This window comes from Ictalurus punctatus, chromosome 10 (assembly GCF_001660625.3).
Source record: "Ictalurus punctatus breed USDA103 chromosome 10, Coco_2.0, whole genome shotgun sequence".
NCBI lineage: Eukaryota > Metazoa > Chordata > Actinopteri > Siluriformes > Ictaluridae > Ictalurus > Ictalurus punctatus.
This window is the reverse complement of record NC_030425.2, coordinates 21,585,935-21,613,303: the sequence shown is the minus strand read 5'-3', so window position 1 is coordinate 21,613,303 and position 27,369 is coordinate 21,585,935. Positions and strand designations below refer to the sequence as shown.

Sequence of the window (27,369 nt, the reverse complement as noted above, 5' to 3'; positions counted from 1 at the left end):
GTTCAGTGTTAAATAGTTTGAAATTGTAGTTTTTGTAATTGATTTTTTTTCTTTGAAAAGCAAGACAAAATAGTAAAAAGCACATTTTGACTATTTAATTTATGCAATGGTGAAAAAAATGGCAAAATAAATGGAAAAAACGCGAAACAACGTGTTCGGTATTCGGCCAAGAATTTTCATTTCGGTGCATCCCTAAAACAGACTGTTACAGGTTAGCATAAACTTTATTAAATAAAGAAGCATTCATATTGGCAGTGGTGCTTCAGAACCCAGGGCCAGACATCATAGCATTTCTCTGAGAATTGGCAGCAAGGTGCAAGTTGCAAGGATACACCTGGCATGCATGAAGTAAGCATCCTGCTGTGATTGTTGGCTTCCAGGTGATGACTCGGCTAGCCAGCTGGACCAGTAGGATGAGTTTCATTTGCTCAACAGAGATGTGTACAACTGATCTTACCATATGGAAGCCAATCTTTCGTTTGTTATACAGAGAAGAATTTGGACAGAATTTTATCAGCTCCTGCCTTTCTGTCAAAAATGATCATCAAAAAAAGATGTAATTGAGCAAAGCAGCTTGTCCAGGCATCACACGCTCTCCGGTACCACAGAAATCACTTGTTGCAGAATGGAGAAAAGTACCACAAACAATGACTAATAGACTACCGGTTCTATAAGGTCACATACAGTATCTCACAAAAGTGAGTACATCCCTCATATTTTTTGTGAATATTTGATTATATCTTTTCATGTGACAACACTGAAGAAATGACACTTTGCTACAATGTAAAGTAGTGAGTGTACAGCTTGTGTAACAGTGTAAATTTGCTGTCCCCTCAAAATAACTCAACACACAGCCATTAATGTCTAAACCGCTAGCAACAAAAGAGAGCACACCCCTAAGTGAAAATGTCCAAATTGGGCCCCAAGTGTCAATATTTTGTGTGGCTACCATTATTTTCCAGCACTGCCTTAACCCTCTTGGGCATGGAGTTCACCAGAGCTGCACAGGTTGCCACTGGAGTCCTCTTCCACTCCTCCATGACTACATCACTGAGCTGGTGGATGTTAGAGACCTTGTGTTGCGCCACCTTCCGTTTGAGGATTCCCCACAGATGCACAATAGGGTTTAGGTCTGGAGACATGCTTGAGCAGTCCATCACCTTCACCCTCAGCTTCTTTAGCAAGGCAGTGGTCGTTATCATGCAGGAATACTGCCCTGTGGCCCAGTCTCTGAAGGGAGGGGGATCATACTCTGCTACAGTATGTCACAGTACATGTTGGCATTCATGGTTCCCTCAATGAACTGTAGCTCCCCAGTGCCAGCAGCACTCATGCAGCCCCAGACTATGACACTCCCACCACCATGCTTGACTGTAGGCAAGACACACTTGTCTTTGTACTCCTAACCTGGTTGCCACCACACACACTTGACACCATCTGAACCAAAGAAGTTTATCTTGGTCTCATTGGACCACAGGACATGGTTGGTGTCCAAATTGATCCAGAGGTTGTGTTTGGGAAATAGACGTATGAGTGCTGCCAGCATTGCTGCAGAGGTTGAAGGGGTGGGGGGTCAGCCCGTCAATGCTCAGACTATATACCGCACACTGCATCAAATTGGTCTACATGGCAGTCATTCCAGAAAGACCACTTATAAAGATGATGCACAATAAAGCCCGCAAATAGTTTGCTGAAGACAAGCAGACTAAGGACATGGATTACTGGAACCATGTCCTGTGGTACTTTACATTGTAGCTAAGTGTCATTTCTTCAGTGTTGTCACATAAAAAGATATAATCAAATATTTACAAAAATGTGAGGGGTGTACTCACTTTTGTGAGATACTGTAACTGAAGGCTGCTTCTCTGCATTTTCTTTACACATTGTGTGTGCCATTAAAACAATTTATCATTCGAAAACAAGCAGAAACAAGTTGTATAATGCAAAAAAAAAAAATGGAAAGATCATTGTTTGCTAGCTAAGGCATATCAATGTTAGCAAACCAAATGTGTGTCTTGCTGCGTCAGAGGATGATGCAAATCTAAAAGACCACTATGACAGAGGCACATGTTATCCCTGAACCTCCCAGATTGACAGCTGTTGTTCGTCAGGGACTAGGATTGGAAATGACTAAAATAATGGAAGCAAGGCATTTCTTCCAGAAACAATTTAGAAGAACGAAGTACTATTCATATTCTCTAAAATAATACTGTGAATGATAAAACGTGGACTGCATAGTTCCGCTTAAGCGTTGCGAAACATAACTTCCTGCTACTGAAACACGAAACTTGGTTACGGCAGCTATGAGAAGTCGTTCCATGCAGGGTGCGTTCCTAAAGCGTGTCTAATGTTTCCAGGACAGACTCAGGTTCCACCACAACCCTGACCAAGACAGTGCTGCTACTTAAGACGAATGAATGATTAAGCAAATACAAAAACAATAATGCATAACATTCATTTGCATGTTGATATAACCCTAAATTTGTCTTACAGCAGACACCACTCTTGGAGCTACTGTTACATAAGGGCAGGTTTACACAGCGTGAGGTCGTGAGCCCCAGCATACGATACGAGTCAGTTTATTTGAAAATCGTACAGCTGCAACGGTACACGACAAGATTTGACAACCTTGCGAATACCGACGCGATCAACTGAATTTTCACGCCATTTTTCAATAACGTGCTGCAAAGATGAAGGATTTTTGTTGTCTATCCTGGAAGTTAGTATCACCCGGGTTCCCTTGACAAAAATCAAACAGGATTTTTCCATTGGCTTTTAGATTATTGCAGAAAATAAGCTCTGTGACCAACAAAAGTTTGATTCTTACATGTTTTACATGAACATAATCTTCACAAATGAACACAACTTTTTAGAATTTTGAAGCCTAAATACAAATCGCCAGAAATAAAAAGCTAAAATTAGTCTACAAACGAACTACATCACTGGCGTGTGACTTCAACATCACCACCACTAATCTTCCGACTGTTTCAATCTTTATTTAAAAACAATACAATTGGGAAACACTATAAATTGATAAATCTACAAGATGGAAAGTTTGAGTTGGAATCGTTTGCAAGAGCGCGAGTATAAACACAACGAGGCTGTAGTAGATAAGTTTTCCTGTTTGGCATAATGGCGTTTAATGTCTCATCTTCGCCTTTCTTCTTCGGTGGTTTTCCTCACCTCCTGATTGGTCAACTTCAGGTAGATCGACAAATTGGCTCGTTCAACCACACGAATACAAGCAAACAGTGTCCAAATTTGAGAGATGTTTTAAAAAATAAATATATAAATAAAATAAGATCTTCGGAAGGTCGTAAACTGTTTCTGAGCAGCTCAGCTCTGCTCATAATACCTCTCACATGGTGCGAGCCATGACCACACGAGCATCAACGATTTCCACCAACGGAAAAGAACGCAGTAAGGAGCTCACACAACAGGAAAAACTTGAACAGGGTACGTTCGCCCTAGGGAAAAGCACGACAGAATGCGCTTTTCTACGAAAATAACGAACGCTACATAACAGCCACATAACAGCAAGATCTGGATCGTGTTACTACACATATACCACAATGATTTGCCAACGATTACAACGTTTAATTTACTGATGAACGAAACGGCATGCATCTTAACCTATACTTAGATATTAGGGCTGGGCGATACAGATTTAAAACTAGATCACAACATTACGCAGTATTTTGTGCGGTAATGATATAAATACTAAAACATTCAATACCATCTTTTTGGACACAAGTCCCATCAGCATACAGTCTTAAGGGCCGTGCAAACAAATATTGATCCAAAAAAGTAAAACCTTATCCTGACCATCATCAAATACTAAACTATTTTATTTTAACCAATTAAGCAGGCTGAAAAATTCAAATTCCGGTGAAAATGCAAACACCAATAGCTGCAGGATTCTTAAAGTAACCTCCACCTTACACCATGTTTGTTCTCATTGTACGTGCGAGATGCCCACGTTGTGGCACAAACACATCAACTATACTGTCAATATTGCGGGATGACAATTTCTTATCACGGGGAGGAACTGTACATCATAGACAATATGATATGGCACAGCCCAATTAGAAATAATGTTGTAGAACATCCAAGAGACGAGTTAGTCACTGTCCTCACCCAAGTTTTAGCTCTGATAAACAATAAACATTTCCTCATTCCCTCACCAACCTTGCTGTTTTTTTTCCTTCCTCTCAAAAAACACAACTCCTACCATAAATGTTAAATAAATGTCTCCTAACAGAAATGCCACGGCATCAAAGATTATACGTTATACTTTGTTAAACACCACGTTTTTAAAATCCGTTCATAATTAGTCTTAGATTATGCAGAGCGTCCACCATACAAACCCCTACTTACGAGCTGTTACTACAGAAACAACAACCTATTAGAACAACTGTGTTAATATGAACCGGTGGTTTGTTTTACAGTCGTAACTATTTTCCAAGCCGTGCTGTTCGACTTAAATAATGCACACCTCCTGACCAATCAGATTCAAGAAATCGTGCTGTAGTATAATAAAAATTAAACACCACATTCTGAGCAAATCAGTACTGAGAATTCATACAGCCAAATATTAAACAACATAATCAAGCTATAAACTTTACTGACAACACTCGCAATCTTGTTATCGCAGACACGTCAAAATATCTCCGAGTCCCTGATCCACTTGAGAGGAGGCTCTCTACACTTCCTGAGCTGAAAGTCGGATAAAGTTCTTCAGAGAAGGCAATCCCAGACCGGACGACAATACCCTAAGTGAAAGAATATTGTGCTAACTCTTTTTTTTTTTGGTTGATAAAATGCTTCCCAAAACAAAGCAGCAGCAGTAATAATTATGTAATACTATAATAGTGCAAGCCATACTAACAAGTTCGGCAATAACTGTAACCAGCAAGATTATTATATTACTAAACTGCTTTGTGCAAAAGTAAGCAAGCAGGTAACATCTTGAAAAAAAATTAAAATGACTCACTTCCACACGAACCCGACACAGCGTCAGACAGACAGGCTGCCCTTCAGAGACGGACTTTTAAAGTGAACGCTGACACCGATTTCAAAGTACACCCCGTCCGTGTGACATCACTCGAGATCGTCTAGAGCAAAAACACGCCTGTGTACACTTTCAAAGAGGCTTGACGTAGTTACAAAATGAGTACCAAAGAGCACATTTACACAAGCCTGGGCTCCGGGACTGCTGAAAAACAAGCAGCAACTGAATCCTTTTTCCAACTAAAACTCCTACTCCCAGTGAGTCACGATTTAGTAAGAAGCAGTGACATGCACGTCCAAATCCTTACTATCGGGGAAGCTTGAGGCGAGACAGAAGGCAAGAGCTTATATCAGAGTCACTTAAGCTGATCTGGAGGTGAAAAATACAATCCAGTCTTATTTGGGACATGTCATGGGGGTGGACGAAGAAGAAAAAAGGAAAAAAAAAAAAAAAAAGATATTTATATTTATCAAATTATATATATATACACATATATATAATCTGAAGATAAAAGGAGATGCCAAATCTACAGGAAGTATGAATATTATATCGCTTGTTTTGGTTTATTTTATTCCAGGATCAGAAGTAAAACTGGGTGCAACAGTTTAAAATAATTATTAGCAAACCACTCAAACTAAATGAGCATATATTTCATTTGTATGTGATAATTCTTTTAAAATCAACATACAGGATAAAAACTACTTTCAGGTCACGACTGATTTTGCATGTTTTGTTTGTTTGATAAAATTCTTCATTTTTCATGAGGTTCCCAAACCTCTGAACTATACAGGCTTTAAACAGGACAACTTTCCTCACCTCACGGCTTTTAATCTACCATCTTACCAAAGCAGTGTTTCTTTTTCCTTCTGTTTTTGTTTGTTCGTTTTTAATAGTTTCTACAGTTATTAATCTATTAGACTCCCTTGCAGAGAATACATTGTCTTTACAGCCCTAAATAAAATACCCCAGACAAAAATATTAACAGCACTAGACTTTTTTTAAAGTAATACTCATGAAATAAATTCGTCCTGAGTATGGCGAGTGTGATTTATTTGACTAGCTTTGACAACCAGTGTTTTAATTCAAATGTACTAGCTTATAACACACTGTGTGAATTGTCAACAACAAAAGGGAAGTCACTACTTTTCAGAAAATCAGAGGATAAAATCTTACCTTACACAACATTTGGTCATTCGGATCCTGATGTGTTGAATACACAAAGCGTGTTATTATTATTTCCCACTATTTGGATCCACTGATTAAAAAAAAAAAGGTAGCGTTCCTGCAAGTTACGCAAGTCCAAATGAAGCAACTCGCTGCCTTTAAATCTAAATTAGACTGCTAAATTAGACTTCTTTCAGGATTTCCGGGATCAAAACAGTCGGAGCAGCTTGCAAAACCAAAACGAGTGAGCCACGCAAAAGCGAGAGCTTAACACAAGCTACCCAAGCGAGACTGTCTCTCTCTGGTCACGGCGTCATGTTTCAGATGTGAAGCTCCGTCAGTCAGAAGCACTAAACGCGCCCGTTAAAAACGTTACAGCTGTGTGTGTGTGTGTGTGTGTGTGTGTGTGTGTGTGTGTGTGTGTGTGTTTCTTTTTAAACGCCTCGTCTTGGACTAAATGTAAACAGACCACAAAGCACTTGTCCTGGCTGTCCAAATCTTCTGACAGGTTCGTCCGTACGCACGTTACTTCCCAGCTCTCCCCACACACCTATCTACTGTACCACACACAAACTTTGCCATAGCTACTAAGCTAGCTTTCTTTGGCTCCATTTTCCGTTACGCGACGCAGCTGAGGAGCAACGGCTCGCTTTCACGCGCTCGCCTCTTGAACTAAACAATAACATTGCCGTCCGTACATGTTCAACGAACCGCCAAGGAGGACATAAACGGCCAAAATAAACAAACAAGCAAACAAAACAAAAAAAAACACACAAAATATGAGAATCCTCCACTAGAGCTGGATGAAGAGGCGGTCCACGCGCCGCTCCTCAGGAAATACGTCACACGAGCACGCGCAGGGGAAAAAAAAACCTGAAGCATGCAGCCTAATGGTATTGAAGAAGAAAAGCTGCTACTGTGTTTTAGCGCCATCTACTGGATGTATGTTAATGTTTAGTTTCTGACTATAAACTACAAATCATTAAAGATCAAATGAAGCAAAACAAAATGTTTAGGTGGTAAGCAATCGTCATTTAAAAATTGCATTCATATCATCAGGTGATTAGACAGGGGGGAAAAAGAGATGTTTTTCTTTCCTTCATTTTTTTAGAAGGAGAAACTGAAACAGTAACATCCTCTGATGCTGAGCAGGAAAACAAGGTGTGTAAATGTCTATATGAGTTCCAGTTTACGTGAACATGATATGAGCAGAGCATAAGGAAAGATAATGTACTTTGCATGGCTCTGTAGCAGCTAAACCCATACAGTGATAGTTTAGTTGTCCCTCCTCTTGGCTAGTGACACCAAACTAGCCTAGTTAGAAAAGTTTTATATTTTATCTGTCTGGGAGTCCTGCAAACAGTGACAACACCCGAGGCAATTTTATGATCAATCCAACTTTTTTTGTAGTGTTGATAGGTTTTGAAAGTAAAGTAATTAATAATCTGATTACTTTTCACATGCAGTAATCAGTAATATAATCAAATTGCAATATTAATGTAGTAATCTGTAATGGATTCCTTTTTTTTTTTTTTTTTTTTGAGTAACTTACCCAGCACTGCTCAAGAGGCGAAGGTGACCTACATCCACAAAGCCAGAACAAACTGCTTTGCTTGCACTAGAGGCAGACAAACTAAATTCACCTGAATCAATCAGCTAAGGAGAAAAGGATAATTGCTTTGAGCGCTGTTGTTTGGTTGAATGCTAAGGGATTTACACATATAGTGCACTACATATGATATAGAAAACATACACTGTTTAGGGAGTAATGAGTCGTTTGGGAGTTATCCTCAACTGGAGTTTTGTTAGAAACTGGAACAAAGTTGGTTTGACGTTGGACGTTCGATATTCGCGGATACGCGGAAATTAAAGGGACCGTCTCTAAAGTTACATACGACATTGTTAAACACGTCTCTAACTTCAATAGCATTTGAAGGGATTGACTTACAGTCATATAACCAACTGTAAAGCGTTCATCTAGGTGTCAGCTATAATGCACACCTCTTAGATTTTTAGCGTATATATAGATAGATAGATAGATAGATAGATAGATGAACAATTTTAAAGTTGGTTGTGTGACTGTACATAATTCCCTTCAAATGCTATTGAGCTTTAAATTATGGTATATTTTGTGTACGAGCCCATTCGGTAGTGAAATTCATATCTAATTTACATGTGATTTAGCTTATTTTAATAAATATCAAAAATCTAATAGGTGTGCATCATACCTGATACCTAGATGAACACTTTCCAGTTGGATGTGTGACTGTACATCATTACCTTCAAATGCTATTGGTTAGAATCGTGTTTAACAATGTCGTATGTAACTTTAGAGACGGTCCCGTCATTTCTGCGAAATATCGTACATCCAACGTCAAACCAACTTTATTCCAGTTTGTTAGAAGTAAATGGCCTGTCTCATTGAGACCAAGTTTCACAGTCTTTACTTCTGCTTAGAGGAGATGCCGTTTTGATAACCAGATTGCTTCTCTACAATGAGTTCATTTTTGTCATTTGTGGTTAGCAAGCTTGCCTTGAAGCTCCAGGTTCAAATCCTGCCCTGTGGGTGTGGCGTTTGCATGTTCTCCCTGTGCTTTTCCTCCAGGTACTCCTCCCCCAGTCCAAAGACATGTGTTGTAGGCTGATTGACATTTCCACATTGTCTGTGGTGTGTGAATGCATATGTGATTGTGCCCTGCAATGAGTTGGCACCCTGTCCTGAGTGTCCTCTGCCTTGTTCCCCGAGTTCCCTGGGATAGGTTCCAGGCTCCCCCGTGACCCTGTGTAGGATAGGCGTGATGGATGTGTACATGTCAGCATACTATTATTGCCTGTGCATTGCAATAGACTGCAAGTCATCAGCACCTTTCTCCCTAAGCCATAACTATAACGAAACCATCAGAGGACCAATGCTGACCAGACATTATCTGTGTAGTGGACAATTCTCAGGAAAGCAGTAACACAGATAGGGCATTCACATTTTAGTGGACTCTTTTTGACTATCTGTCACACTAGTGTTGCTGATTTTTAAACTAGTCATACTGCTTGGTAAATTACAGTACAGTTGACACTGGTGAAGGACTAGAGGACAATGAACACACATTATGCATGGAAAAGGCAAACCATAGTCAATTACAAGGTGGACCAACAAGGTAGGTGTGTATAATAAAATGTCCAGTAAGTACTGTCTCTCACAGGTTCAGATGAGCCTGATAATAATAATAATAATAATAATAATAATAATAATAATAATAATAATAATAGCACATTTTTTCTAAAAATTTCCACTCACATCTTTTTCAGGGATGTGGCATGGTGGTGCATATTGTGATATTTTTGCCGTCTCAGCTGCAAGGTCCCCGGTTCTATCCAGAGCTCGCATTACTTACTGTGAAGAGTTTCTCATGTTCTTCCGCCATGTTCTCTGCTTACCTGCCACAGGACTGGTGTTCCTGAGGTAAGTATTATTGTTGAAAACATATTTGTTTACTCAAGCTTTCCACGAATAGACTTTTTCTTATGCAGAGTACACCGTCTTATCCATTACGGTACAGTAAGCATACCTAAAAATCTTCCCCTCTCTTTCCCCCCCTTCTCCCTCTCTCTCAAGTTACACATGATACTTCCGAGATGCCAGTAATACTGACCCTTTCTGCTCTCCGGACCTGCCTGATCCATCCTGATGCCCTAATTCTGGTTGGAGTATTCATCAACTGGAAGCTACATTCTGCTACTGAGGATGGCTCCAAATGGTGCGGCTTGGAGATTGCTGAGATTGCTGAGGATGGTGCCACATGATGTAGCATGGGAATGGGTTTGGACCTTAATTTTACATGGGCAATTTCGCTGTGGTCACTGGGATTACAGTTTCAGCTATGGTTTTATGACTGCAATTACCACATAGTTTTGCACTCAAGTCTCCTTTAGTGAACAGTGGATCAGTTCAATAAAACAGACTTCATATTAAAACTATAATTATCTTCCCCTTATTTTCACACTATCCATTGTTGCCCAGATGAGGATGGGTTTCCCTTTTGAGTCTGGTTCCTCTCAAGGTTTCTTCCTTATATCGTGTTAGGGAGTGTTTCCTTGCCACCGTCACCACCGGCTTGCTCAATAGGGATAAATTCACACTTTTAAAACCTGTATCCTGTGTTTCTGTAAAGCTGCTTCGAGACAATGTCCATTGTGAAAAGCGCTATACAAATAAAATTGAATTGAATTGAATTATAAACTCAAACTGTCATATTTCCTCTGAAAGTTAAATTACACAGTGGTATAGTTGGTGTGTGTGTGTGTGTGTGTGTGTGTGTGTGTGTGTCCTTACAGGTTCAACTAGTGTTGGGAATGTGGAAAGAAAAAGAAAGAAGTAATGAAAGATCAGAACAATATCAAAGTCCTTTTCTTTAAGAATTTAATAAAGTACAGCAAATAAATATGAAAGAGTAACACTCCCATAGGTGTTTATAATAAATACAACAGAGTACAGAGTAACAAGAATGTGCATGCTGTGAGGTTGCCAGCAAACCACACTGAGGGAGCCTGGTTCCTGCCTGCGGAGACAAGCACACTGTGTTACGATGACAAGCAATACCACAGACAGTTGTGTGACTGCGGTTAAAGGATAATTTGGCAGGTGGAATGATACATCCATCAGCTAAACAATCAACAGAACACATCACCCAAAACATGCTAACTCTGCATTATATGCAGTTATACCACAGCACAGTGTAATACTTTATTCTTGCCAGCTGCAAGTCAAACACACTTGTTTTAATATTGTTTCAGTAGTTACAGCATAATCTTAGGGACTTGTACAGTGGACATCCCACAAAAACAGAATTTAAAATGTGTCATTGCTGATATGGTGAGGTTTTCTGTAAGGAGAGGTTTATTTAGCGTTTTTGGAAGGTGTCTCCAATGCCAGTGCTGTGTAACATTCAGGAATAAAGCTCTAACGTGAAGTTTTCTGACACAGGAAAGTCTTTCAGAGGGGTTTGAGGTTTCTCTGCAACATAACGAGCTGTATTTTTGTCTTATTCACTTTAAGAGAGAGAAAAAAAGAGAGAGGCTGGCGAAGGAACAACTGTTCATTATTGCTATAACATAAGCGATAACAAGAACTTGTTTCACAGATATTCTACAAAATTAAAGGTAACTATAAACAAATAAATCATGATGCGTTGTTCTGTAATAAATAACATTATTTGTAAATGTTATTGTCGGCAAATGGCTGTGGTATAAGAGGAATAAAACACTTCAGCATGTGGGTTATTGGTAAATAATCAACTTCCGGATGGTTGATTATTTTCCCGTAAGGCCATGCGACATCGTGTCTCCTTTTGTATTAATGCCTTTTATTCTTTGTCTTGACTGACCTCTGTGTACAAGCATCACATCCCCTTCATACAGTGCCATGCTTAATGCTTCTTTCTGCTCACTGTCCAGCTTTTGCCACTGCTCATCTGTCACGGCCCATGCCTGTTCAGAGGTCAGCCATGACAGCTGACTTGCACTGAACACAACCTGTAACGATCACAGCAACTGTATGAAACTTAGTTCCAATGCAAATGTCACACAGTGTAATACTGGCTCAGGGAACATGACACTGATAGTGTGTGTGAAATTCTTACAGCCATCTTTTTTGGAGGTATCAGGGATATTGCTAATGGAGTTAGCCCTTCTATTTGTTCCTTCACAAGGGAGGACAACACCATGTCATCCAGTCCAGCTGAAGAAAAAGAAAGGTCATCATTATAAAGTTTGCTTCAAGCAAAAACAAGCACCTTCAGTCATTTCCAGACTATGATGTGAGTTTTAACTAAGCTACCTGTTTTGATACCTAATAGCATGCTAATGTTTGGTGTAAGTGTAATTGAGAAGGAACTACCTTCATATTGGTAAAAATTTCTACTTGATGTCTTGTCCTGGTGTCTTTGGCTAAAATGGAGGCTATTTTTGTTTTATCTAGCCATAATTCTAAAGATATTTAGATTATAAAGCATTTACCTCAAGTTTAGCTGGATGTGATGGCGCCAGAGGAGTGAGTCCACAACCATATTTTCATTTGAAGTGACTCTTTAAAGTTAATTTACAGTTCAACATACAGGCATTTAAGGAAAAATAAATATAACTGCTAATGTTACAGAGTGATGCTATGGTAAGTAAGGTTACAGAGTGAAGCTGGCTAACCTTATCTGGCTATGAGCTAGCACTACTTTGTTTCATAGATCCTAGTGTGATATTTTGGCTAATATAACATTAATGCTTAGCCTAGCTGGATTGCAGAATACAAAAATAAACTTAATCTGTGAGTGATTAATTGTTGGAAGTAAAAATAGGCTGGATTTTTGAAAAATATTAACTGAACAAAGGCTTTTTTTCTCCCACTAATTAGACAGAATTTAATGGTGTTGCATCATACTTTTGACCCAGAATCCTTTACCTGCCAGAACCCCAATCTCAGTGAAAATGTCAGCGCTCCAACCGCTGACAGGACCGAAGGCCAGAGGGCTGGAGAGTCGAGCGGTCAGAGCCTCAGTCTGCTGCTCAAAGCATGGCAGGAATGTCTCCCTCAGGAACATCGCAGCCATGCTGACAAACATTGTATAAATTTGTGATCAATTTGCAGATGCACAGCATGATCGTTGTCAAGAATTTGGAAACCAATTCTTCCTCTAACCTCAGGCTAAATGGGTCTAGACGGGAAATTTCTGCAGGAGTGAAGCCACATAGTAGATTGCCAAGAGAAACCAACTCGACCGCTCCAAGGTCTTCAGGCTTCTCTTTGCGGCGGCGCAGGAATCCCTGCAGAGCTGCTCTCCTCTGGATAAAATACGAGTGGCTGATTTAATGGGGTTTTGTCAAATGAAGGATGAATGGTGCCCTGCAATGGACTGGTGTCCCATTCAAGGTATATTAATGCCTCAGGCCCTTAGATAGGCTCAGGTTATGGCTTGGCAAAATATACTGTTTATAAATGCTCTATATTGCCAAAAGTATGTGGACATCTGACCATCACACCCATATGTGGTTCTTCCCCAAACTGTAGCCACAAAATTGAAAGTACACAATTGTCTAGAATGTCTTTGTATGCTGTAGCATTAAGAGTTTCCTTCACTGGAACTAAGAGACCCAAACCAGTTCCAGCATGACAATGTCCCTGTATAGAAAGCGAGCTCCATGAAGACATGGTTTGCCAAGGTTGGAATGGAAGAACTCGAGTGGCCCACACAGAGCCCTGACCTTAACCCTACTGGACATCTTTGGGATGATCTGGAACTCTGACTGCACTCCAGACCTCCTCACCCGACAACAGTGCCTGACCTCACTAATGCTCTTGTGGCTGAATGAGCACAAATCCCCACTACACTACTAAATCTAGTGAAAAGATTGAAGGATTTTATAACAGCAAACAGGGGGCTAAATCTGTAATGGTATGTTCAACAAGCAAATATGGGTTTGATTTGTCAGGAGTCCGCATACTTTTGGCCATGTATTGTATACTGATTGCCAGTTATGCATAGCAACAGTAACTGTATACAAAGTAGACATGCTTAATGTACTTGGTAATTGAAGAAACCATAGTGCCACAGTTTTGATCTTAAAATATCTGCATTCCTAATTTGAAGACTTCTCCTCACAGGTTCTGATAACTCATTCCTTTACTAAATAAAAAGCAGAGCTGTGTAAAAAAAAAAAAAAAACAACTCACTTTTCTTGGGTTCCATGCTTTAAAGCTTCCAAGATGAGCCACCACACCTAAGTCAGACAAGTTCACAGCCTGCAGCTCTCTCTCGCTCATCTCAGTGATGATGCAGCCCAGCTCCAGTACTTGTGCTGGTCTGAGTGCCCTTACTGGCTTATAAATCTGCAAAAATAAAAAATAAAAATAAATAAATCTGACGTTTTAGCCTTGTCCCTGTTGATCACAAATGAAAAATAGTGTACTTATTGGGGTTAATTTTTTCATACGGTATCTAAAAGCTTCCCTTAATTGTTAGCAACATTAGCCTTGTTAAAAAATGAAAGAAGGAAATTATAGCCAGCAGACATGTCCTGGCTAATCGAGGACATTTCAGGTAAAGGGAAAATTGGTTTGATCTTTTAATTTTGGTCAAACCATTCTTTAATTTTGGATTTCGCCAATTACTGGCGCACTAACCGGTCGGAGTTCTGTCCACAGTGCCCAGCGTTGCTCAGCATCAAGAGAACCATCCTGACCCAGGAACTCAACACACTCCTTCAATTCTCTTCTCTTCATTCGATTAAGTTGATACCAGCGCCATGCTGAAGGAAAAGTCCCTTTGATATCCGCACAAGTCGGGATTGGCTCTGAAAAAAGTTAATGCACTTGTACATAAGATCATGTCAATCACATCTGATTAATTACTTTAACTCATGATAGATGCAGTATACTGAGGTAGTAAACATGTCTCACCTCTTCTGCTCCATCTCTGCCCTCTGTTTATTTTGTGAATTAAGCTGTAAATCTTGTCTTTTAATCCTTTCGGGTCCGCGCACACTTTACCAAGCTCGGTCTCTTTCCAGTGCCACTGACTTTGCAGGACTTGCTCAACCGTGTCTTTACCTAAGTCATCCTAATAGAAACACGGCCTTCAACACAATGACATATCCCAGCACAAATATAGATGGATGGATTAATAAAGGCCTTTGACTTGTTTTGTTTTTTTTCATTATCCTTCTTACCAGTGGCAGAGAGCGTATCAGTTGAGGTGACAGGGTGAACACTAGTCGGTCTACATGCTCAACATCTCCTACTGTCCATGACTTTGGCTCTCTATAAATCAGATCCAAATTAACTCACCTATTCATTTATTCAGTAGTCTCTACTTATATAGAAACATTCTGCATTAGCGTTCAAATCCTATCAATGCCAAGGGAGTTAAAGGGAAAGTCGGTCCCCTTCTTAAGAAGAATGATTATTTACAGTAAAGTTAAAACATATTTGAATAGAGATCATGTATACAGTATATAGGTCAATAGAGGCCCAATATTTTTTCCCAAGCTGTCAACAGATTGTATACATTATTTATGCTTTTTTTTTTTTTTAAGTTGAGTTGGTTACACAAGAAATTACACAAATACACCTTTATTAAAAGTTATTGATGGGTTCAAGTGAATTACATAAGCCTTTCCTTGTTCTATTTTTTTTTTTAATTTACGTATTTAGGTAATTAGAGCTAGCTTGCAATAGTAACATTTGCTAGATAATAACATTAAAGCAAGTTAGCCAGTCAAATTACTATGAACATTTTTGTTTTTGATATTGTTTGGGTGAAATTTGGTGAGCTTAGGTCTGGAGCTGTCATTTAGACAGGAAAAGAAATAAAGTTGGGAAGATGTCTTACCCTGGGGGTGTCTTCCTCTAGTCTACCTCATGGTGTTCCATATTTAACATAAGGGCATAAGGACCTACCCTAGAATACTTCTCTCTGTAAGCAGAGAAGCCATTTCTCTGAAGGTATCAGAGGGCATGCAATACTGTTTCAGGTCCTCGAGGCGCAGCTTCAGAGCCTCTCTGTCCACCTGAGACAACAAGTCCCTGTCCAGGAAGAAGAGAAGAGGACCCAGCAGGTCCATGGAGACCCCGGAGATTCTGTCCTCAGCAATTATCTGACAGAAATGTTGGAAAAGATATTTCAGGAAAGATGAAAAAGATAAACAAGAGTGGACAAATATCTAGCCTGGGTGCCATATCCTGACTTTCAGATTGGCTGACAAGTAGGTTCAGTAAACTGTAGATATACCAATCACCAATGTCTTTGTTCACTTGTGCTTAATTTGTCCAAGAACCAGCAATATATATATATATATATATATATATATATATATATATATATATATATATATATATATATATATATATATATATTTATACTTTTAACTTTTCTTTGATGTTTGTTAAAATGTAATAAAAAATTTTGGTGCATATATTTTTCAGTGATGCAAAGCACCTCAATGCTGTGGCCTGCACAATACTTTTCCAAATCCAATAACCATATTTATGCTATACATGCTATAATGTTATAAAGTATTTGACAGATATAAGGCGATGTTCCACTGATTTGCTCACCTTTCTAGATGTTGCATAATTCTGGGGAAGTATGCTCAATGCACAATTGAGTTAGTGGTCAAAGTGAACAGTGAATTGGGTTGCCAGATTTATAGTAAATAATATGAATTAAATAAGTGCAGACAGTGTGTCTATGATATACAGAACCATTTCTGGATTATAATAATCTCACTGTTTTGCACAGCAGTACAATGACTATAAAGTATTCTTATTCTTATTATGGAGTGGATCATATTTGTACATCATTTTGCTGAAACCTGACAAACCTGGTTAATGATATTAGCTTTTGTCTAGCACACAGGAAAAGAAATCTGTTGTATCTAACAAAGTTAAGTCTAAACTGCTCAAAACAAGCTGCTAGACTGTATCTTGTTCACTCAACTGCTTATTACAGGGTTACTCTAAAAATTCACAAGATAGTAGCCCATAAATCAAGTGTGATAGCCTCTCAACTTAATTTTATTTGAGGCTATGTCGTTATTAATGCCATCCTTCCCCCTAAAATCAATGGTCATGAACTACTGCTTATAAGACGTGAGATAACTTACAAAGAAGCGCAAAACTGCTTGTGGCAATATCTATTTCAAATGGAACTGACATTTGAATTAAACTGCCACCAAATATAATGATTCTGTTTTATATTTACAGAAATAATACGGTCTAGATGAAGGATAGAGCTACCTACCTTAGGTGTCTTAATGGATAAAAATATATTTACATTTGCCTGCTATACACTTTTAAGGTTCTTTGGTTGTCCATTTGAGGGAACCCTTCTACATAGAACCCATCATTTTTTGGAACTATAAATCCTTAATTATGTAAAGAACCCATAATACCCCTCTTAAGAACCTTTCCCCGAGAAAATGTTGATGTTTTATAGACCAAACCCGTGAAAGAATGTTGTATAACCTAAATGACTGCAGGAACGAGTTTCAAAACAATGTCTGAATTACTCCACCCATGCAGAAGTTTCCAAAAGCTATTTCTCTCACAAGCACATCAGTAGCTTTCTCAGCCAAGGTCATCTGCTTGTGGCGTGGAAGCTCGAGGAAATCAATAAAGTCTCTTCGAACGTGGTTCAGGACAGCCCAGAGTGATGCGTTGGACAGGCGCTCAATCATCCTCACGCTGCGAGACAACATCTGACAGTGAGGCAGAGGACATCAGAGGCTTGATGGAAAATGAAGAAAAAGTGAAAAAGATCTTACGGTAATCCTGCAGTGAAAGATGGGTCGAAGTCCTCTAGATCCATGTCTGGCCTTTTTCCAAGTTCCTCTACCACACACTTCCTCTGTTAAAATATAATTCATTTGATTTTGTTGACATCTTTTCTAAAGCAGATACTATACTATATGATTCACCCAGGTCTTGATTTGTATAATAATGTTTGATTTACTCATTAATTAAACTAATTATGCTTAGCCTATTTGGCAAATTTGGCAGCTTAAAGAATTGTTTCATTATACAAAAATGGGCATTGTCATATTCACATCATTTGTTATTTACTGGCTATCTAAAATGCGAGCCTTCATTAGTGTCAGTTTGAATCAAATGCTATTTGCTTTGGCAGCGAAGTAGACTTTGTCTTGGAATAGAAATTGGAAAAACAGCAGATGACAATTAATGTGAATTGAAGCGGGATTGAAGCTTGTCTCACACATTCTCACCAGAGCTGGCCTCAATCCGCCGGGCAACTCTGTAATAAACCGTACCAGTTCAGAGAAGTCTGATTCATTGGCCCAAAGCTGTAGGCTTTTACAGCTCATGCCACTTGCAATGCGGCCTAAATGTCTGTAACAAGAAGAAACAAACCACAAAGTACAACCCCAATTCCCAAAAGTTGGGACAGTATGGAAAATGCCAATGAAAACAAAGAGGAGTGATTTGTAAATGTACTTTGACTTGTGTTTAAATGGTTTTGGTTTTATCTAATCAACTTCATAGTTTTTTAAAGATAAACATTTATTTTGAAATTGATGCATGCAACATGTTCCAAAAAAAGTTGGGACAGGGGCACTTTAGGACTAATGGCAATGTGACCAGTTGAAATAAGAAGGTGATGTGAAACAGGTGAAGCAATCGTCTAATCATAGTATATAAGCAGCCTCCAAAAAGGAGTCCTTCAAGAGCAAGAATGGGTCGAGGCTCGCCAATCTGCCAACAGATGCTTCAATGAATAATTCAACACTTTGAGAACAACATTCCCCAAAGAGAAATCGGTAGGATTTTGTCCATTTCAACTTCTATAGTTCATAATATAATTAAAAGATTCAAGGAATCCAGTCAAATCTCGGTACGTAAAGGGCAAGGCCTAAAACCACTTCTGTATGCACGTGATCTCCGATCCCTCTGACGTCTCTGTCTTAAAAACCGTCATGAGTCTGTAATAGATATCCTGACATGGGCTCAGGAATACTTTGGTAAACCTTTATCAGTCAACACCATTCGCTGCTGCATCCACAGATGCAAGTTAAGGCTTTACTATGCAAAACAGAAGCCATACATCAACACTGTCCAGAGGCACAGCCAACTTCTGGGCTCGGTCTCATCTGAGATGGACAGTAGCACAGTGGAATCGTGTTTTGTGGTCCGATGAGTCGACATTTCAAATAGTTTTTGAACAAAATCGCTGTCATGCTCTCCGGGCCGAAGAGGAAAAGGACCATCCAAGCTGTTATCAGCGTCAGGTAAAAAGCCAGCGTCTGTCATGGTATGGGGGTGTGTCAGTGCCCATGGCATGGGTAACTTTCACATCTGTGAGGGCACCATTAATGCAGAAAGATATGTACACATTTTGGAGCGGCATATGCTGCCATCCAGAGCAGGACAACGCCAAGCCACATTCTGCCCGGATTACAAGCGCATGGTTGAGAGTGTGGGTTCTAGCATGGCCTGCATGCAGTCCTGACCTGTCTCCGATTGAGAATGTGTGGTGCATTATGAAGAGCAAAATAAGGCAATGAAGCCCCGTATAGTTGCGCAGCTGAAGAAATGCATAATGGATGAATGGGGGAAAATTCCGCTTGCTAAACTTAACCAACTGGTGTCTTCACTCAGCGACCAAACGTGTTATTAAAAGAAAAGGTAATGTTACACAGTGGTAAAGAGTCGACTCTCCCAACTTTTTTGGAGTGTGTTGCAGCCATCAGATTTGAAATGAGTGTATATTTTCAAAAATAAATTAAATTCACAAAGTAAAACATCAAAATAATGTGTTAATAATGTGTTAGTAATGTGTGAACTGAATTTTTTTAATGAAAATTCTTTTTGTTTGTTTTTGTGCATTTTTCCATGCTGTCTCAACTTTTTCAGAATTTGGGTTGCCATGTAGTAAACCAAAAAATATCCAAAAGCGACAAATGAATAAGTCTTGGCAGATTAGCTGAAATGTACTTCATATGAGCCAAGTCCAAAGACCTACTAATGCAACTGAATCAAAATACTAAAAGGCATGTGGCTGACTGATGTCACTTACAGTACTGTCTCTCGGGTGATGTTTTCAGTCTGCTGAATCATTCTGAAAAGCGACTGAGCCTGTTGAATGAAAAACTTGAGAAGTTGGAAGACAACCAAAATTGAATGTGATACTCCTTTTGGCTGAGACAAAATCACTTTAATGCATTACTAATTCATGTTCTTTTATGCAAGCCATTCTAACACAGTGAGTGCAATTTGCTTGATGGCAGGTAAGAGGCACTTTGTATTAATTTACTGAAAGGCTCATCTGTAGCATACCCAATGAGTTGCGGCAAATGAGTGTGTCATTAGCTGTGGACAGATCCACCCAGCAAAAACTGACACTGGTTGTGGCATTATTAGCATAATTATCTGCTATTATAGTTTACTATCGAGACACATTGAATAAATAGGATATTACCTGTTGAGGTGACCAGGACATGTTTCTGTACAGATGAATGTGATGAAGGATCGTTTGTCCATCAAGCTCAGTGGCCAGTTTTTTCAAGGAAATGAAGGGTAAAAGGCAGTGCAGGTAGAGTGTGTTATTGGTTGACAAATGCTCCAGAACCTTTAGATCAATAGTACATATTAGTTAGCTCATGGGGTGACCTGTTGTTTACAGTAATTACAGAAAACTAAAACATGAATTGGCCATGACCATTGGATAAAATGTGCCTAGTAAGTACTATTAATATCAATCAGCTGTGTTGCCAGTTCCATGTTTTTATGCAGAAGTAGGCAACATCAGAACTGCACTGGTTTACTTATTGTCACAGCTATACTCTATTTATTTATAACAATATTAAGTATGTAATGTAAATAATTTTAGGACCTTGGTGAAAGAATTACTTTGAGAAAAAGCATCCGAATACTGCTTTGTTAATTCAGAAATAAAGCAGGAATGTTACAGGAAAATAATTAAGAATGAAGCTGCCAATTGGAGTTGTTATTAATTAAAGAACTACATGTTGAGCTTTTTATTCATTTTTAGTTACATATATTGTTGTGGAATATGTCCAGAAAACAGTCGCTCTCTTTCTCTCTTTTTTTCTCTATCTTGTAGTTAATAAGACAAAAAGACAAAACAAAACCCCAGCTTGTCATATTACTGAAAATCTATAAATAAATAAATAATAAAAAAAATTTTAAGCAGACTTAGCAGTAACATAAACAATTCCAATTAGAATTAAATTCCTTTCTTTTTTTAAGGTTTTAACTGTATTAAATTTACACCATGACTACATTGTAAATTAAATTGAACGTTCAGCAGCATTTAAAAGCTGTCTAAGCATCTTATCATTTATAATTACATAATACATCTACAGTATGTATTTTTTAAAGCGTTATAATGGTTGGAATATAGTGGAATGTAGTGGATGTTTCTAATCTAAATGCTTTTTTAAAATTGAGAATTGAGCTGCCACGTGTTTGTATAAGTGTTTAATTCATAAGGTCTTGGTTTCTCAGTGTAAGTATATATCGGTGCTGATGTTACCTGCTGTAGTGCGCTATGCACCATTGCAAGATGAGCAGGCTGCAGGTCGCTCAGCAGAGAGCTCCAACACTGACAATCTGCTGTTCCCATCGAGTCAGGTACAATCAAGTTTCTCAAGAAAGCAGGAGATAAACCACGAAATAATGGCTTTAGCCTGCATAATGTGTTGGCACTGACCTAAACGGGAAAGGGAAATGAATACAAGGCTTTATGGCGCCTGACACACTTTAGACAAATAGATCATATGACACTTACATTTGTTTCTTGAAATATTTTGTTTAAAATTTGGAATGCCTGCAATGGAAAGATGAGAACAGGATTAAAAGTGGTTCAAAATAAAATCAATTAGCACCAAGTCTAATGGAAACTGTGTGTGTTTACCTGTGCAGGTGGGAAAGTAGGTATATCAGGCTGAGAGAAGAGTTCCAATAAATCATTTGAGGATAACGATTGCAGGAATGATGCACCAAGTTGGGGTAAAACTCCATGGAGAGAGGCCAGCATCGGAGAAGACAACAAGCTGGCATTAAGGGGTTTGAGAGCAAGTGCCAGCCAATGGGAAAGCTGCAAATGAGAGAAACTGCATGTCACATATGACAAGACACAATAAATAACAGTCATTGCTGTTTAACTCGCATATTAACAAAGATTACCCATTGAGCAAGGACATCTCTCTTGCTTTAAGTTCAATACAAGTGTAAAATTTGTAAGAAAATTAAAATAACTTTTCTTTATCTTAGATATTAGCAATGTAAATAATAATTTGCGTGTGCAGACCACACCCTCAACTAAATGACAAGTTAACTCAACATTTTACAGCTTCACAATTGCTCTAGGAAAAACTTTGGACTGGAGGACTGGGCAGCTTGAGAAAAAGAGATCATGTGACAGGGATGAAAATCACTATTTTGTTTCATATTTAACAAAGAGCAGTCTTTCTTTTCATTAGAGAAAGTTAACTAAATGCATAAAATTCAGTTTTATTTTTAAGTATCTGCTTCGCACTGGATCTGGAGTCTATTCCAGGAAGAATAGGTGGGAAGCAACAATTAATTCTGGATGGGACACCAATCCATTGCAGGGAATATGCGCAAACACACAAATTCACACACCCATTCATACCCATTTATAGTGGCCAATCCACAGGCATGTTTTTGGGAGGTGGGATGAAACCTGTGAACCCAGAGGAAACCCGCAGAGAGCATGTAGAACAGTTTAAGAAGATCATACTTACTCTGCCATTTCCACTGACATGGCCATCTGAAATACACTGTGCAAGCTGTTGCCACAGAGCAGGTGATACAGGGGGTATAGACAGGAAACGATGCAGTTCATCTGAATTCATGTAACATATTAGGATGCCTAACCTGTCACAGAAACAAAACGGCTCATCCATCTGTTGTATGGCTCAACCTTGGGATTTTGCTATTTAGAGAAGTGAATTACCTCATTATTGTCTCACTAGTGAGATTCTTCCTCTTGCTGAACAGGGTGCGAAGCACGTGTCTCCCCCTTATGGCATCCAGACTGCTATTAGCCAGCTGTTCGACCAGCGGGCTGAGCTGTGAGATACACCTGCAAACTTTACTTTTGTTCTCTTAAAGCCTTTAGGATTCATATATATACAAAATATTCAGATGTTTGCTTACCTACCTGCTGGGATGTCAGATGTTGGAAGTGGCTGACAGGAAGATGTGGGAGGAGGGGAAGAACTGAGGTGAGAAAGTATGGTGGCCAGGAGGAAACATCTCCTACCGCATTTGACTGTAGGAGACGTTTTGCGAAAGCTTGTTTCTGAGGAGTCTTCATCTCCGAGCTGTGATCTCGAATAGCCATCAACCTAAAAGCATGTCAGATACATGAACATGGATATTCTGCAAATTATCAGCATATCTGCAGAGTATTATGGTTCACTCACACACTATCGTTGGCAATCAGCGATGCAGGAAAATTCATTATGTCAGATACAGACATGTAGGGGATGAACTGTGAGAGGTCGACAAATAGCTCTGGCGTAACACGTGGGAATTTGTGGATGAAGGCTGCAGTCATAGTCTCCATGGCCTCCTTTTCCTTTGGGGAAGCCTTTCAATGATGCCAAGAAAAGCAATAAAAATATATAACGGTTTACAAATAGAATTTACAGCAGACTAGAACCCTCTCATTGGAACAAATGGAGATGGAAAATGCATTAGTTCTTTGGTTGGTTGGCTACCTGTGCTGCCTCAACTTGGAGCTGGTCCCAGCTCTGATGTACATGAGACAGAAATCTTTTCACTGCATCTTTTTCTGCAGACAACACTAGAGTGCGTATTCTTTCTCTTGGCATCTGGAGGTATTCCTAGACCAGCAGCAAGAAGAATACCATAGATTATGAGCAAGTATGACAGTATGCATTAGTGCAAAATGACGACAAGTCAGAAACATGTTTGAAACTCATTACAATTTCAGTCACTTTAAGATTAATCTTACGGTTGCCGTCATTTCATTCATTCAAGCTGTGAGGTTGTGTGAAGTTAGTTTATATTCAGTCTATTAAAAATATAAAGTAAAGTTACTGTATTAAACTCTTCTTAGCCTCATTTCATTTCTGACAAGTTTTTGTATCAACATTTTGAGCTCTACCTGTAGTAAAAATCTCAATGCAGAGGAGTTGTCCTCTTTTTGAATGAGATCCCAGAGGACAGGCTGAAAGATTAACACAACAATAAATTAATACTTTAAATAAGGGCAGCACAACAATTTAGCACAATGAAATGTCGAATTAACAACAATAATTATAGTATAAATTGTATAGAACTTACACTAAAACAGCTAAGAAGATCTTCCTTAAGAGAGAGATTCTGCTCCCGTCTGAGAAAGACACCAACAGTGTGGAGCACACTAACAGATGCATCGGGCCTCAGGGTTGTCCAGAAAGAGGAATTGTCCAGAAGTCTGGACAGAAGAATAGCTTGGCCGAGACCCTGGCGGACCTCGCGTTCCCCTTCTTCAAGGCCTGCTGAGAGCCCCACAACAAAATCTAACACTTGGAGCACATAGCTTACAGTGGCCAGCCAGCCCACACGTTCATCCACAACTCCCTCACAATGGTTTAATTTGTATACAGCTTCCTGTAGGATAGGAATAGGATTTATACAGAGCTGATGAGCGTCAAAATCATACGGGGCAGGCAGCATGTTAAACAGCTGCTGGAGGACACATTGGGTCTCCTGTTTTGGTTCTGATTTGGAGTTGCAGTAGTCTAAGAGTATAGGTTGCTTAGGAACCAGCATGACATACAAACTCATGTTCTTGCAGATGTAGTCCCTCAGACCTGCTGTGTCTCCACAGAGTTCAAGCAGATCGGAGTTGGTGAAATGCTCTGCAGTCCAATTTAAAAAGTCACAGAGAACATTTTTGGAGTCATGGTGGGAATCTTTATTCAGGATTTTGGAGCAATATTCTGCAGCCCAGCCAGTGTGAACTAATGGATATGACGCATTGCCACACAAGGCTAATATCAGAGCGGAGTTGTTAGGCAGAAAACACCTCCTGAACTCTTGTGCACTTAGAGATCTAGCACTGAGCAGTTCTAAGCAGTCCTCAGTTGCAATACTTGTGGAACTTCCAGCAACTTCACTGGAGAGTTGTACGCAGAGGTCATCAATACTTGATTGGTTGAGGAAATGGTAGTCCTTGGTAACAGCAGCCTAATAAAATCACACAGTTACAACATATTTGTCAATCAACCAAAAGGTCATTTCTTTTCTTTCTTTTTTTTTTAACAGATATCACTTAAACATGCATCACTAATACCTGATGGGCTCGCTGCAGCCAGAAGGAAGAGTTGGCACATACTGTATTATTGAAATCTTGTGCGAAGAATTCACTGCACACATGTACCCACAGGAAATCCTCCTCTGCAGCAGAGAGGTACCATGCCGCATTAGAACAGCTGACATGCAGGTCAGGAACTACATGGCTAGCCTCCGGGTCCAACGTTGCATCACCTCCATCAAACAGATTACAGTAGAGAAACACAGTAAAGTTTGAAACACCGGTGAGACCTGGAATGGAGGCATTGCAGGCTGCTTCCAGGATCTCTGCGGAGGCTAACAGCTCTGAATCTGTTTGATCATGGAACGATGGCTGAGGCTGGAGGAGTCTGGATCTTTTCGGTGATTGCTGTTGTTTCGAGTTGTGTTTTTCCGTCTCTGAAGATGAACAAGACATCAAAGATGGCCGACTCGGTAAACCATGTGAGGTGAAACCCATGGCTTGAGCATTCCATGTCAGGTTATGTCTAATACCCCTATGTGATGAAGTGTATTACAGTAATGTTAGAAATGCGTTAAATGCATGCTCAAAAAAATATTTATTTATTTTAAAAGAGAAACTTACCACAATATCAGTTGTCTCAGGTCACCTTTGCAACAAAAAAAAAGGAAAGTGGAAACCAGGATGAGTTGGATTGTTGTCTGTTAATACAAATCAGTGATAATTGCTTTGGGTTGTTCATGAATTGAGGAAATAAAGAAGGAGCGCCATACAATTAGGCTCAATGGAATAGTATAGCTGGGCACATAATGCCAGGGGTATATGGTTACAAATCAACAAAAGGGTGGACAGATTATCCAGCCCATAGGATTTAGAGTATCATGATCTCCTTGATGATTAACATGGCCAATGTGATTTCAGCAATCCAGCCATATGTTTCAACTATGAAAGTTTTATTGATTTTTAGAGTCATTTTTAGGATTGGCCAGGACATTATGCTATAAAAGTTATGGAGGAAAAGCTATTAAAAGGAAAATCATTTAAATTATTTTAAAATGAAAATATAAGGATAAACTTGCCTACGGAACATCTTCCCAGCTGAGTGGACTGTGGCTCACCAGCCATGCTACCTAGATCATCCAGCAGTGCCATGGTCACACGTGACACCTTCCTCCTCAGATTACTGTACACTGTGCTACCCACTCTGTGCAGGAATCCACGCCGGAGGCCATCAAGACCCTGGACAAGGGCAGGATTACGCTCAGCAAACTGTACTGCTCTTTCCCCAGTGTTTGAATTTGACAGGGCCTGCAGAAATAGAGCTTGCATAGAGCTAAGGCTCTCCATGTCTTGAGATTTATTGTTTTCCTCACGTAAAGCCTCAGGTGGAATGCTAAATGGCTTAAAACGTCCTGCCAAGAAGGTACCATCCCTGTGGTCACTGGATACTCCTGCAGGGTGCAGATTCACCACAGGTTTCCAGTTCCTTGTCTCTAGGTATGTCAGGAGTTGCTGCAGCCAGCTCAGGTTGAAAGCACAATCACTTTGCCCTTTCAGGATGCAGATAAATCCCTGCAGACCTGCAATGGCCTGGCTATAGGTCCCACTGACAAGAGCTTGTAGAGCAGTGTCAAGCAAGGCACTGATGGTCTTCCAGTTCTGTGACACAAATGTGAGAAGAGGTCTTTGTGGCTGCTGTTCTAAGAGGGTAATGATGCTCTGCACCAGTCCAAGTAGTCCATCCCAATGTGGGCTGCCTCTTAGAGAGAGGAAGAGGTCTTGAAGCCTGAAGCTTGGTCGAGGAGGAACCCTCCCAGCCCAATCTCCTAATGGCGTTTTTCCATCAGACTGGATGAAAGAATGCAACAAGTTTTCCCAAAAATGATCATCACTGAAAGGCAGATCATCATCTATTTCAGCACTCATTTCCTGAAGATACATTGAGATGTTATAAAGAAATCCTGACAGCCTGTTCCGGTCAAGTGGCTTGTTAAGAGATGGTAAACCAATAGATTTCTTGGGCAGGAGTCCTAGAGACTTAAGACCTCCAACAATGTTGCTTAGGACTGTATGGATTTGTTCATCCTTTCTATTCTCTGGAGATGGTTGTTCTCTACGGGGGTACCAGCCTCCACCCTTCCGCCATATCTCAACCAACTCTTTCAGAATGACTTCTCTCTGGTCCTCCTTTTTATTTCCTGCAATATGATATTTGGATGTAAAGCCTACTACACATTGATTAAAGAGCACAAACGATGGTAGAATAAACACAACATGCATTTCTCACCTTCAGAAATGGAGGATACTTGGCCCAATAAGACAATCAACCCCATTATAATCCCAAACTTCCCCATTCTGAGTGCCATTCATGAATTTCAAGACCGT

At 39.6% G+C, this 27,369-nt stretch overlaps 2 protein-coding genes across 4 annotated transcripts in view; both read right to left on the bottom strand.

Moving 5' to 3' along the window:
* furina (furin (paired basic amino acid cleaving enzyme) a) overlaps positions 1-7,845 on the bottom strand; it is an 89,505-nt gene extending 81,660 nt beyond the window's left edge. The window contains exon 1 of one of the 3 annotated variants that reach the window (XM_017477538.3): positions 7,728-7,845. The gene's annotated coding sequence lies outside the window, so the exon portion shown is untranslated. Of the gene's footprint in view, positions 1-4,993; positions 5,121-6,184; positions 6,989-7,727 lie in introns of those variants that run through there. The other 2 variants (XM_017477539.3, XM_017477540.3) reach the window with 2 other exon arrangements.
* A 2,755-nt stretch (positions 7,846-10,600) lies between these two features.
* On the bottom strand, positions 10,601-27,338 carry LOC108270703 (stereocilin). The gene is made up of 29 exons (XM_053683366.1): positions 27,272-27,338; positions 26,064-27,182; positions 25,609-25,633; positions 25,024-25,519; positions 24,030-24,917; positions 23,851-23,913; positions 23,441-23,566; positions 23,144-23,310; positions 22,879-23,065; positions 22,672-22,787; positions 22,460-22,592; positions 21,607-21,789; positions 21,481-21,519; positions 21,226-21,402; positions 20,149-20,298; positions 19,747-19,805; positions 17,939-18,062; positions 17,480-17,562; positions 17,225-17,399; positions 15,615-15,811; positions 14,885-14,975; positions 14,616-14,775; positions 14,340-14,509; positions 13,890-14,045; positions 12,858-13,000; positions 12,621-12,769; positions 11,809-11,906; positions 11,554-11,701; positions 10,601-10,728 (listed from the first exon to the last, which is right to left on the bottom strand). Exons 1-29 carry the CDS (start codon positions 27,336-27,338, stop codon positions 10,640-10,642), a joined length of 5,778 nt encoding a protein of 1,925 aa, XP_053539341.1. The 3' UTR covers positions 10,601-10,639.
* Between the last annotated feature and the right edge of the window lie 31 nt (positions 27,339-27,369).

What these genes read in the sequence shown, in the direction of transcription:
- LOC108270703 (XM_053683366.1), bottom strand. Translation starts at nt 27,338, where the DNA reads ATGGGGAAGTTTGGGATTATAATGGGGTTGATTGTCTTATTGGGCCAA. An exon ending in ATCACCCGAGAGACAGTACT is followed by an intron (nt 18,063 to 19,746) that starts GTAAGTGACATC and finishes TTCTTGTTACAG; the next exon opens with ACATTTAGGCCGCATTGCAA. An exon ending in ACAGAGAGAAGTATTCTAGG is followed by an intron (nt 14,976 to 15,614) that starts GTAGGTCCTTAT and finishes TCTGATTTATAG; the next exon opens with AGAGCCAAAGTCATGGACAG.